General features: G+C 34.3%; 1 protein-coding gene and 1 pseudogene across 6 annotated transcripts in view; both read left to right on the top strand.

Annotated features, from left to right (window-relative positions):
- Positions 1-13,992, top strand: part of Cdh18 (cadherin 18) — an 883,722-nt gene that overhangs the window by 767,602 nt on the left and 102,128 nt on the right. For all 6 annotated transcript variants that reach the window (XM_033757792.1, XM_033757776.1, XM_010609461.2 and 3 more), the window contains one exon: positions 8,911-9,078. In XM_033757792.1, the coding sequence (XP_033613683.1) occupies positions 8,911-9,078 (168 nt within the window). The remainder of the gene's footprint in view (positions 1-8,910; positions 9,079-13,992) is intronic.
- On the top strand, positions 10,351-10,493 carry LOC117285560 (annotated as a pseudogene).

Raw genomic sequence — 13,992 nt, 5'->3', positions numbered from 1 at the left:
GAAATCTGTAGGTAAAATTCATAGTGTATGGGCAAAAATTTACATAGAGGGCACTTGAGTAGCTAATATGGAGAACCTTCCAATTTCCTAAATTACCAAAATTGAGCATCTGGAGACAATTATTAATAGGCAAAATGTGCAGTGTTAGCATTTAGAGAACAATTAATAAAATCTTTAAACATATCTAAGCCTCTCAATGTTCATAATACTTTAAATAAAAATAAAATAAAATAAAAATCATAAAATCTGATTACCTTAAACACCAGCTGCTATATATTGCCAATTCCAGGTAGCTCAACCAATATTTGCATTTATATGAATCCCTGAAGAGCTGTTCACCTGTACTCATGCCTGTAACCTACTGTCCTGGAATCTAATCCAGTAGGTCTAAAATGGGATTTTTTTTATTTTGCATAAAAAGGGAAATGTTATTTCTTCAATTTGTATCCTATTGTCCTATACAAATTTTAACTGATGCATAAAAACATAATTGTTCATATTAGTGGCAGGATATGCAAATATATATGCAAATATATGTGCATATATATTTTATATTTATATGTATATATATATAATTTTTAGGTTGAACATATCTGTCGCCTTAAATGCCATTTAATGGCAAAAACATTGAAAAGTCTTCTAACTTTGACTTGTCCAGTATGGCATTGTTATCAATAGTCACCCTATATGCAACAGCATGGCAGAGCTCTTTGTTCCAGTCTACCTCTAACTCAGCCCTTCCTTCATCCTTACACACTGTGCTTAGAGTACCCATCATGCCTCCAGTACCCATCATGCCTCCAGTACCCATCATGCCTTCAGTACCCATCATGCCACTTCAACTTTTACAAGTTCTAATTCCTTAGATTCCATAGATGACCATATGGAACGTGCCTTTTTCCCTCTCACTTATTTCACTTAATATTATTAAGTCCAAAAGGACTTGATTTCAATGTGTAAGTTGCTGAATTGTATTCCATTGTGTGTGTGTGTGCCAGCTTCTTTAAACATTCACCATTTAGAGGACACTTCAGTTTTGAATAGTGCAGAAATGAGCAGTGACATAGAGATGTTTCTTTGAAACAATAATCTTATTCTCATGGAAAATTTATGCAGCAGTGAATTGATGGATCAAGTAGTTGTTCTATTTTTTAAATTTTTGTGTAATGTCCATGATCTTATTTATAATCACTATACTAATTTATACACAAGTCATCTGTTTACTCTACATACTTCCTAGCACTTGTTACCTCCCGTCTTTAAAGAGTAGCATTTTTTACTAGAGTGGAATGATACCTCAGTGTGGTATTGATTTGTATTTCCCTGTTGATCATGTGAATTTTTTTTATATACCTACTGGCTATTTTTATTTTCTTTGAGAATTTTCTATTTAGATATTCAGATTTTGTTTAAATTGGTTATTCATTTTTGCTATTGATATTAGCATTCCAGTTCATTATATGTTCTGGGTATTAACCTCACAGCAGATATTTACTTTATAAATAATATAAGCCATTCTTTAATTTTTCTCTGGACTCTGTTGTCTGTGTTCTTTGCTTTTCAGAAGCATTCTTTTTTAATGTCATCCTCTTTGTCCATAATATTTTTATTTACTGTGTTTTTTAGGTCTTGTCAAAAAAAACAAAACAAAACAAAACAAAACAAAACTCTGTGTCTATTCTAATATGTCAATTTTCCCCTACATTTTCGTCTAATGTTTTTATATTTAAGCCTTTAATCTGTTTTGTGTTGACATTTTAATCACTTATTTTCTTTTATTCTCTGCATTCTGGATTAAACTCAGCAAGTTATATGGGCAAGAGTTCTAAATTAAAATATTCCTATAGTTGATTCTATGATACTGATGAGATATATGGGTGTAATGTCATCTTCCTCTGTGTGAATATCCTTTTCCTCAGCACCATTTAAAGGACAGTCCTTTCTCCATTGTGTATTTCTAGCAAATCTGCTAAATCTGCAAATCTGCAAATCTGGCTTTAGATATATAAGTTTAGTTCTGGGCCTTCGTTTCTCTTAATTGCTTTTTGTGTATGTTTTTATGCCAATTATATCTATCTATATATCTATATCTATATATATTCTATATATAGATATAGATATATAGATATAGATATAGATATAGATATGGCTCAATAGTATATTTTGAAGTCAGGCTTTGAAATGTGTCTTACTTTTTGTTTTACAAGATAGTTTTACTACTTTTTGTGTGTATGTGTTTGTGTGCATGTCCATGTGATTCTAGTTATATATAAATTGTAGGATTGCTACTACTTCTGTAAAAAATATTGTGACATATTCACATCAATCTCATTCATTGTATAGGTTTCTTTTCTTAGCATGGACATTTTAACAAGGCACTTCTTTTTTTTCAGTGTTAGAATGTGAAATTTCTTAACATTTGTTGGGGTCTTCTCCAATTTATTCTGTCATCTATTCTTTTTTCTTTTTTCAGATTTTACTGTAAAAATTATACAGTTCTAGTACAATTTATTCCTGGGAGGTATACGGGTGTAATGCTGCTCTTCTCTGTGTAGTTATCCTTTATTCTCACACCATTTATTTAAAGGATATATTTAGTGTATTAATATACATTTAACATATATACTAAAATATATACATTTGTATGTATTTTAAATGGATTTTCCTTTTAAAAATTTCCTTCATGTAATTTATTATTGAGATACAGCAAAGGCACTGATTTTATTTTGATTTTGCATGACATAACCATTAAACTTTTTTATTAATTCTAATATTGATTTATTGTTCATTAGCCCATGTGGTCTTTCAGAGAAACACTGAGAATCTAACACATTGCCTATAACTTCCTAGACATTGCCTTACTATATGAGCAATATAGCAAAGGAAGGAGGAAAATAAGCCATTGAGCAAAAGACTAAAGGTGTACTTTAAGCACAAAAAGAAAAGCAACCATGCCTCTTAGAAATGCATGTGTTTACTGTAGAGGTTTCTCAAGAGATTTCAATGTATGTGTGTATTTATTTTTCTAGTTTATTAGGCACTTTCATTTTGCAGTCTTCTATGGTATTAATAAATAAAACATATCTGTACAATATTTTCATATTAGCTTTTTTTATTTGGTGGGTAAAATGCAATAAAACATTTTGGAGATTCTTCTGCTGCATGAATATTATTAGTCAAGGAACATAAGCGTATGGTAGACCAATGAATGATGCTCAAAAAGTGATGTTTATAACCACAGATGAATTTTCAATGCTATGAACCTGTATTCGGTGGAAAATAATTCCCAGTACAGAGCTGAACATATCCAGGTGATTGGAAGGCAGCAATAAGGTAATTTACAGGCACTGAGATATCTATAATCATTTATCAAGAATGTAATAAAAAAAAACGATACTCAGGTGATCACATCTCAGTGATTCAATCCACTAACACAGAAGAATAGGAAGCAAAAGTCCCTTTACAAATTTTCAAGTAAATATTGTCAATGAAGCATATTTGACAAACATACAGAGTTGGACAGAGCCTTTCAACCAAACATATATTGGAAATAGATCTCTTTATTTTAAAACATGGGACAACTTGCATTTGCTCTCCCACAAAAATGAACAGTCCAAAGATTGATGTTAATTAAATTTAAAATGTACTATGTGAGGTACTGCGGATTTATCAGAAGGTACAACATGTTCCCAAAATGTATGAGGCATTGAACTTTATCCACAGCACCACAGAATACCTTAATGTAAGTTCCACATGATGTGACTTGTTCTTATTATTTCAAAATGACAGTAAGTTTTACTGCATTTAATGGATATGTGGATATATGGATACAGGTCAGAAACCACCAACCAACCAAGCCAAACAGCATTCTTTACTTACACAATGTGAATATACTTTATGCTATCATTGCACACAAGTTTAGGGGTTAGACCTGTGAAAATTGAATAGAATTGCTACATATGTGTGCATGTGTATTCCCATAAACATACTCAGTTTTGCATGACTACATTAATATTAAATGTAAAGAATTGTATGAGTACATAATGAAAAACAAGAGAAATAAAAATTTCTTTTTTGGCTTGGATAAAGTGATGATCAAATAAAGAAAGAAATAAAATTCTAAAAGAATGAACAAAAAAACTCCCCAAATCAATATGTTATTATAACAAGGTAATGGGGTACAAGGTTCAAATACAAACATCACTTTCCTGAACACCACAAATTACATGTGGAGTATAAAATACACACGTGGAGCAACTTGTGTTTGCTCTTCCCCAAAAGAAATATTCAGTTTTAAATCTAACAAGAAATACATATATTTTGAAGAAAAAATCATAAAGCTGATGAAAGCAATTAAAGAAATGAATATACGGAGATATGTTTATGGAGAGAAATATTCAAAATTATCAAAATGTTAATTCTCCTCGATTTTATCTACAGATTCATTGTTATATCAACTAAAAGTTATTTTTTAAATATTGATGAAACTCTAAGCTTCATCTAAGTGTTGTAGGGACAGACAAAAGGCCTGGAATAACCAGCAAAATAGTAAAGGGGAAAAATCCGATTGTGTTAGTGGATTATACTAAAATATTTCTGTTTTAAAAATCGGCTTTCTGTAAGACCTAGTCAAGAGAATAAGAAATCAAGAGGAACAGCAAACAAACAAAACCAACTGCAAAAGTCATATCCGATAAGGGAGCTTGCGATGGTCAGTTTTATACATAAATTTGAATGTGCGGTGGAGTGCCTCTCTACCAATGTTTCTGAATGTTTCTACAAGAGTGTTTCCAGATAAGATTTAGTATTTGAAATAGTGGATCAGTAGAGCAGATTCCCCTCCATAATTTAGCTGAACATCATTCAAAATATGTACAGACTGAAAAGGGTAATAGGCAGAGGAAGACAGAATCTGCCTTTCTCCCTGATCTCTTGAGATGGAGCTTTGATCCTTTGTTTTCTGACTAGAATTTCCACCACCAACTCTCCTGATTCTTAGCCTTTAAAAATAAGACTTGGCCCAGGATTTAGGTCAGTGGTGCCGCCACCTGCCTAGAAAGCTCAAGGTCCCGAGTTCTATCCCCGTACCAAAAACAAACAAACAAAAACAAAAACAAAAGACCAAAGAAACAAAACCACCCACCACACACCCAAACACACACACACACACACACACACACACACACACACACACACAAGTCAAAAAACACTAATTTATACCACAAACATTCCTCAGTTTCTAGTCTGCAGGTGGCTAGTTGTGGGCACCTTAGTCTCCATAACTTTGGTAGAAAATTTATCCTAATAAATCTATCTATCTATCTATCTATCTATCTATCTATCTATCTATCTATCTAGTTCTTTTTCCCTGGAAAACTGTAATACATCCTGTGATGCAAATAGTCCAAAAGTTAAAACTCAATAAAGAGAAAATGGACAACCTTTTTAAGAAGAAAAAATACTCAAAAGACCTGAACAGAATTTTCACTGAAGAATATGAGAAAGCTGAGTGTGATTGCACACTCACAATCCTAGCACTCTGGAAAGGACAGTTGCAAGTTGGAGCACCACTTGGGCAATTTAGCAACTTAGTGTTGCTCTATCTAAAAATTTTAAAAAGTACAGAAGAATTTCAGACCTAGAGCAACGTGACAACTCTAGGTTCAATCCCCACTACCACAGGGAAAAAGAAAAAGATAAATATGAAGATGGTAGACAAGCAAATAAAAAGATATTCAACATCAGGCACCTTTGGGGATTTGCAGATTACAACAAACATTGGCTAGCAGTGCACACTTTTTAAAATGGCCAAAATCAAGAGCATTGCCAACATCAACAGAGGGCGACAAAATAGTCATTGTTTATGTGAATGTTAAATCGTGAAGATATATTGGAAGACTGTTTCACAGTGTCTATCAAAACTACTCATACCATATGACTGCATCAAAGAGATATTTACCCATGAGCAGGAAACATCTCCATTCAAAAACCTATGAATAGTTGTTTATAGCCATTTTACTTATAAATACCAATAAATAAAGACAACCAATGTATCCTTTAGTAAGTGAATGGACATTAATTGATATTCCATCCAAGTAATGCAATATTGTCACTTAAAAATGAGCTACTGAGCTATACAAACATAGAGTAAGCTTAAATGAATATTAAGTAAATGAAGAAAATATTAAAGGGTAAGAATGGCACATTTCAGTTATATAACATTAAGGATAAGAGAAAACTATGGAAAAACTATAAAGATTAGTGTTATCAAGGGTGGGGGAAGGAAGAGTGAAGATGTAGAGGAAAGGGTATTTCTATAGTAGTGAAGTTAGTCTCTATGGTAGTATAATGTGGATACATGTTACTATACATGTATCAGAACTCAATAAATACCCAATACAAACAAGGAGTCTTAATGCATACCCAGCACTTTACATGACACTAAGGCATCACTGTAGGCTTGTTAGCTGTGAAAAATATGCCAATCCTCAGGACAAGGGTGTCAGAGGCAGTGTGCCAAGTGAAAAGGAGCATATGGACATTTCCTGTATTTTCTGTTTTATTATGAATGGGTCTAAAATTGCTCAAAAATAAATGTATGTTTACAATTTTAAAACTTATTGTGCGTTAGCTCTGCTCTAAGCCACACAGCTCTCATGCACCCAGGCTCCAGATTAGAAAGAGACTGGCCTCTACTGGGATTCTGTAGCTCTAAGCCTTTGCCTGTATAGCACTTGTCTCTTTCTCCTGCTAGCAGAGGCAAAGCATCTGGGACATCTTCAAGAGAACTTATGAGCTTAAATGAATCTTGAGACAATTTTTTCTGAGAAGTATGTGTCGATTCAGGATATGATCCTTTATTTTCTTTCTGTACCGCGGATCGAACTCAGGTCCATTGTGCTTGCAAAACAGTTGGTGGAACCACTGAGCTAAATTTCCAGCCCACGATCCTTTCTTTGTTTTCATGAGCAACTATGGCTCTGAAATTTTCTTCCATTTTTTTCAGGCATTGGCTATGGTATAAGAGAATAACATAATAGCACCTCAAACAAATTATTAAATTCCATATTATAAAACAAGGTTCCTTCACATATCCCTTTAAATCCAAATTATATGTAAAGATATATGTATTGTTTACTTCGCATTGGTTGGTTTTATCCTCAGATGTATATGTTTTACAAAACATAATTTTAATGATTTTACTGTAAAGGATTATCCTTCATAACACTCTCATAGTTCTCTCCAACAGAGGCGAGTCCTACTTATATTTTCGAATTGGAAAAGACATTTTTATTTTTTTCCAACACTACAAAACATACATCACTTTTATGCAACATTTTCATAAATCTTTTTGCTGGTTCATTCCTGCATCAACTCAATTCCTACTTATGCAATTATCACACGTGATGAAAGATGAAACATTGTTCTTTTTAATGAGGGTGCTTGAGGCTTTTTCATATTCATGAATTACATGAATCATTTATTATCATATTATTATAATTTATTTTGATGGGAATGATTTTCTACTTAGCTTCAGGAAAATTTTCCTGAACTCCTTCACTTATATTCTAACAACTTTGAAAATCATGAGACATTTTTCTGGCAATTGAGGCTCTCAACTAAAGTCACTACAGATTCAATCATTTTAATTTTCTTTTTAAAGAAGAGAAAACTTGTTTATCCTTCAGTGAAAACAACTCATTGACTAGTCTTTTCCACTTTTAAAATTATTTTTATTCTTACCTTGAATATACAGCTTCATTTCATTTTTATGTCAATATATAGTTTGTAAAAATGCTTGGTGAATTTTATAGTTAATAAAACTTAGAAATGGACTTGGTGAACTTTATTTTGGATATAATAGATAACTTCCTGTGAGTTACAACAATAAATAATTAAATGTGAGTTTGATTGAACTCACTGGTGTCCTTAAAGATAACCATGGTCCAAATTATGTTTAGTAAAATTAAAATGAAAAATATTAAATAACTAATATTTGAAAGTATTAACATTTACATTAAAGAATATGCACACAGATATACATATTTATAATGTAGTCACTTCATGACAAACTTTAACAATTTTGTAACAATTGAAAGGCTCTGGATATACCTAGCCCTGTAGAAAATCCGTTTTTGCTATTTTGACATGAGAATCAATTGACAAAGATATCTGATTTCTGAAAGAGGTTGTTTGTGTATTCACAATCACAAATGGGCATATAATATTTTTGTCTCCTCATTTAATCCAAGTACCCATGAAGAAAAGTGTATTAAATGTCCCCGTTTGAATTATAAGGCATATAATGTGACCTTTACCTGTGATTTCTTGAATCAATCTTATCATTTTATTGGCTTATTTACATAGATCAGTTTTTGTTACTTTTTCTGACAAAAGTGCATTTTAAAAATCTTGCTATGTTGAAACTGTTCCTGCTGAAAAATGTTTTTGTAGGTGTGTGCACTCCTTTCATGCTTTCCCTCATCAAACTTTGACAACCCCGTGAGGGAGGGAGCTATGCAAATAACTCTGTGGAGAAGAAAATTAACCTCTGCTCAAATCAATATGACCATCTTAACTGACACTTCCGTGGACAGTGAGTGGTGAAGTGCTCAGGGCACCAGCAGGAAGAGTAAGCTTGGGCAGAGTGCTGGCCTCAAAGGCCACCTAGCACGGAAATGTCTCAGACAGGCATGTTAGCATGCTACCAAACAGTGACTTGAGACATGTAGCTCTAAGGACATACCTCCGAGATTAAGGTTTTATGCATCATTAAGGTACTATTTTTCTCAGAAATGTGGCTTTCTTTCAAATGTATGTTTTTCAAAATACACTTTTTAAAACAGAAGAAACTAAGTTGTTCAATGTTCCATGTAGAATTCATACTGATGTTTTAAATATATATTGCAGGAGTTATTAGAACAGCTTTACACAATATGGACAGAGAAGCCAGAGAACACTATTCTGTGGTCATTCAAGCCAAAGACATGGCTGGACAAGTTGGAGGGCTTTCAGGATCCACGACAGTCAACATTACCTTGACCGATGTCAATGACAACCCACCGCGATTCCCTCAAAGTACGTACCTGTTTCCGGTGAATTGAAATAATCACGATCCCTTTATGTAAAATGGAGGAAACAATTTAATGTATAATGTTATATTTTCTTAGCTGGGGATATTTTGCTTTTGTTTCCCTTGTTTTTTTTTTTTTTTTTTTTTTGGTCAGGAATCAATAAATCCCTCAACCCATTGACTTATGAACCTGAAAGATAACTGTCATCATGCTAAAGTTATTTATTTGTGTAGATCACAATTAAATATTAAAATAGGATGAAAGTTTGCAACAAGTAGCAAACTGACACTTTCCTGAAAATGACGTGCTCTTGATATATTAGCAGAGATTTTATTCATGCAGTAGAATATAACACGTGCTTTCTGTGAAAAAATTTTAGACTTTCTTGAGATAAATGAATGGTGTAAATGCACGTGCGCATGCACAGACGTGAACACAAATGTGTAACTAATTTAATTTAAGTGACTAGTAACTAATTTAATGAGAGGATCTCAGAATGGAAAATGAATCTTGAAACAGATCTCATAATCCAGAAAACAATTTAAGGAAGCAGGGAAGGTATTAATTACTTGAATTTCAAGGTAGATAATATTCATAATATCTGCAGGATACAGTACAGTGTTTCTAACATCACAGAGATGGTAGAAGACATTTTATACCATAATCTTCAGGTATCTTAAAATTCTTACAGGGGAGTTGTCAAGCTTGTCCATCTTATGAGTTATGTTTAAAAGTGTAGTGACATGGATAGTGTAATATGTCGATAAAGGCTTTCACAAATAAATATGAAATGTCGGTCTTATAATTATCTCATAATGCCATTTTCACTATAGCAAGACCTAGCCATAGTGGAATACTGCCTTTTCCAAAAGTATAGTAATGCATTGAATATCTTTATTTCAATTGGAATTTTTCTGCACTGAAATTTATTTAATAACTCTTCTATACGTTTCTTTGAAATCTGCTGAAGAATTAGCAGAGACACAGCTTTTTTTATTTATGCTTTATATATCACTTTTGTATGCATGTTCTTCTTATACTTCTTTTCATAATTTCATGCTTCCTTTACCACCATGAAAGCTTTTAATTAAGAATGTCACTTATGATGCTGTTATACTGTAAGTGTTCATCCCCCTGACAAGTATGCGATAAACAGTTGTTAAGTGAATGAATTAGTTGAATACTCTATCAAATTATCATTGTTTAAATCCCCAGTATTAAACAAATGCAAGCCAAGTTCACAGTTAAGTAAAATCCACTTTAAAATATCATTGTGATTGCTTCTCGGCCTTTTGGCTAAGATCAAGTGTAAAATATCATTGTGTTGTGATTTAAATCTTGCTATCTCCCCAAAGCCTCATCATTTTATAGGAGGGGCTTTAAAAGGATAATTTGATTATGGGGATATTCTAATTTACTTGCTCTTAGGAACTGGCTTCAGGTTGGAAGAGGGGATCCCTGGAGGCACGACCAGGAAGGGCGTATCTCCTTTTCTGGCGCCTCCCTTTACCCTCTCCTTCCTGAATGCCGTGTTCTATATGTCTTAGGCCCCTTTGCTCTACTGTCTTGCCTTGGAGCCAGCTGACTGTGAATTGAAACATGAATCAAATATACCTCTCCTTTAATTTGTGGGCCCTAGATATTTTGTTGTATGGTGAGGCAAGTGATGAAGAAAAAATTTGGTGCCATGAGTGAGGCCGTTGTCATATGGCTTAGAGGCCCTTGGAACTAGCTTGCAGAAGGAGTTTGAAAAGATTTCAAGATGCCTGGGCCGGGGATTTAGCTCAGTGGTTCCACCACCTGCCTTGCAAAAAAAGCATTAAAAAGAAGCACAAAGACCTGAGTTCGATCCCTGGTACCAAAACAACAACAACAAACACAAAAAACAAAAAACAAAAAACCCAAAATGCCAGCTGGAGGAGCCATAGGATGCTGTGAAGCAAGCTTGGTGGGAGATTCTGGAACAGATTCAGAGGACTAGAATGCTGATAAAAAGACAGGCAGCAAAGAGAAGGCTTAGGAGGTTTGAGTTGGGAACAAGGGCTCCATGTTGGATATTAGGCCACACGTGGTATGCTGTATCAGAAAGTGTGTCTATGTTTTGCTCACATAGTGTGATTTTTCATGAGTCTGAAATTAAATATGGTGGACTAATTGATCTGGTGGAGAAAATTTCAAGACAGCCCATTCTTCAGAGTGCAGTATGGTTATTGCTTTTAGCAAGACCTACTGAGAGAAACAGGAGGGAAAAGAGCATTTCAATTTTTTTTTTTTTGCCAGAAATAAAGTGCCTGAAAAGATGGAGCAGAGAAGAGTTGGCTGAATAAAGAGACTAGCATTAAAAAGAAGCCAAGTACTTTGCATTGGGATGATAGGAAACACGGTTTGAGTGCATGTTAGGAATCAGCAAACCCTTCTCTCTCTCTCTCTTTCTTTTAATTCATTAAGTTTATTGGTGTATTTTAGATATACAATATGATGACATTCATTATTGGGAATTTGTGCATTTACATGATATATCTTTACATAGTATAACATTTCCCCCCATTCCTCTGCCCTACCTTCAACTCCATCCTTTCCTATCTACAAAGACTTTATTTCCATTTTTTTCTTTTTCTCATATTTTTCCTTTTCCTTCTTTATTTTCTCCCACCATTCCCACTTCACCTCCCCCTTCCCCTTTGGGCCTTTTTCTTCCTATATGACATCATGTATTATACATTGTGATCCTCATTTGACCTAACTATTCCCTTGCTGGGTATCATCCCAATAGATTTAAATCATACCACATTGATATGTGCACACCCATGTTTATGATGGCATTGTTTGCAATAGCTAAATTTTGAAAATAGCCTAAATGCCCATCAACTGATTAATGCATTAAGAAGCTGTGGCTTATTTTTTTTTTATAAATTGGAGTACTACTCAGGCATAAAGAATAAAAAAACTAGAGGCCTTTATAGCTAAATGGAGACACATTGAGGCCATAATCAAGTGAAATGAATAGGACACACACATGCAAATACTGAATAATTTCTCAAGTGTGAAAAACTGAAAGTGTGAATGAGGATCAAGTCTCTTCTCTTTGAAATTTCTTTTTGAAGAGGGTAGAAGGCTGTAAATCTTTCATTCGAGAAGGTAGTCCGGAGGCAACATATTGAGGCAGGGTCACCTAAGGTATTGGTGCCTTGGAATTTGGTTCATAGTGTTCACCAATACAGGCACTCAGGCCTTTGTAGACAGGATTCAAAGGGGCCTGGCTACTACTCAGATGGAGGCAGATCTTGGCATCATCTACATGGTGTTGGTTTTAGTGGTTTGTAAGGAAGACTCCGGTCAGATTTCTAAAACAGGCTTGGGAAGCCAGGTCATATGTTTCTGAGAAGACTATTCATGAAGCTGTAACAGTGAAACTAAAAGCATCACAGAGACCTCAGGAAATTGAGGAAGTCAGGAATGCATAACATCTGAAGAAATTTACAAGGAGTGAGCAAATTTAGCTCAACAGGGAAACCGTGAGTAGTACAAGCACTAGCAATGCCTTAGGAAATGGGCCTCCCAATCCTTTTGGAATTCACATCTCACCACAACTTTCCCTGTGTGCACTACATGGAGGTACAGAATTTAAAGTTTGCCCTGATTGCTTTCTGTCTTGCAATGAAAATATTGACCCTGTGTTTTTATATGATGATAGTGTTTAACTTCCCTTTTGGTTTTTATAAAGGCTCACAGCAAGCTTGTCTTAAATCTCAGAGGAGATTGCACTGGGACTTTTCAGCAGTGCTAGATCCCTTAGGATTTGGGGAAGTCTTAGAGTTGGACTATATGCATTTTGCATAAAGAAATTCTCATAATCATTTTGGGGGGCTTGGGCAGAATGTTATGGTTTATATCTAGATGTTCAAACACAAACCCTCATGTGATCATACTTGAGTCTTTTGGAAGCTGATGGGATTATGGGGGTGTTAGAATTTGCTGTAAGAGATGGGTTCTGACCAGAAGTGGCAGGTTACTGTGGGTGTGACCTTGAAGTGCATATCTCCCTTCCCACCTCTTCCCTGGACTCTGCTTCTCGGCTGCCCTGAAGTTAAGAGCTCCTCCTCCATCATGCTCCTCTGCCATGCTGCTCTGCTTAGAAAACGGTCCACTGTGGACTGAATCACGCGCCAAAATAAGCCTCTCTCCTTTAAATTGGGAGTGTGTGATATTTTGTCCCAGTGATGAAGAAAGTTAAGACACAATGCTAGAAACAAGGTTATGGAAACTTCTTTCTTCATTTTTCATTTGCTCTATAAAGTAAATTTGGCAAAAATCATATATGAGTTCACATTATATCTAACCTTAGCATATAACACATTTTTACATTTTACAAATTTCAGTGTATTTTTGTATGTCTTATCACAGCATAATATGCACGAATATATATAAATATAGAGCATGCCACTATTTCGTAGGAGGCGGCGATCAAAAATGAAAGATTTATTTGAACAGATAAGGCATCAAAACTGAATCCCCCATTTAACTTTAACTTTATATTCCTTATCCAATAAATTATTTTTCTGTTGCTTAGTAGTATGCCTATGATTGAAAATATCATATGTATTATTTCAAGATAGAAAAGAGAATTTTAAATATTCTTATCAGAGAGAAATGAAAAGTGTTCAAGTTCATGGACATGATAAATGCCTTCATTTTATTTTTATACAATGTGGACGTGTATCAGAGCATAACACTATAAGAGCTGGGGCTGTAGCTCAGTGGCTCTGTGCCTGCCTGGCAAGTACAAGGTCCTGAGTTTGATCCCTGGAACCACAAACAAACAAATAAACACACATAACACTGTTTTCATATATTCAATTACTGCGCAGAATAACGATAAAACATTATAAGAAGTAATAAATGATGATGCCAGACTAAC

The sequence above is a fragment of the Fukomys damarensis genome, unplaced genomic scaffold (assembly GCF_012274545.1).
Source record: "Fukomys damarensis isolate Sample0158 unplaced genomic scaffold, DMR_v1.0_HiC HiC_scaffold_1, whole genome shotgun sequence".
NCBI lineage: Eukaryota > Metazoa > Chordata > Mammalia > Rodentia > Bathyergidae > Fukomys > Fukomys damarensis.
Note: the sequence above shows the minus strand (reverse complement) of the source record. Positions and strands in the feature narration are given on the sequence as shown.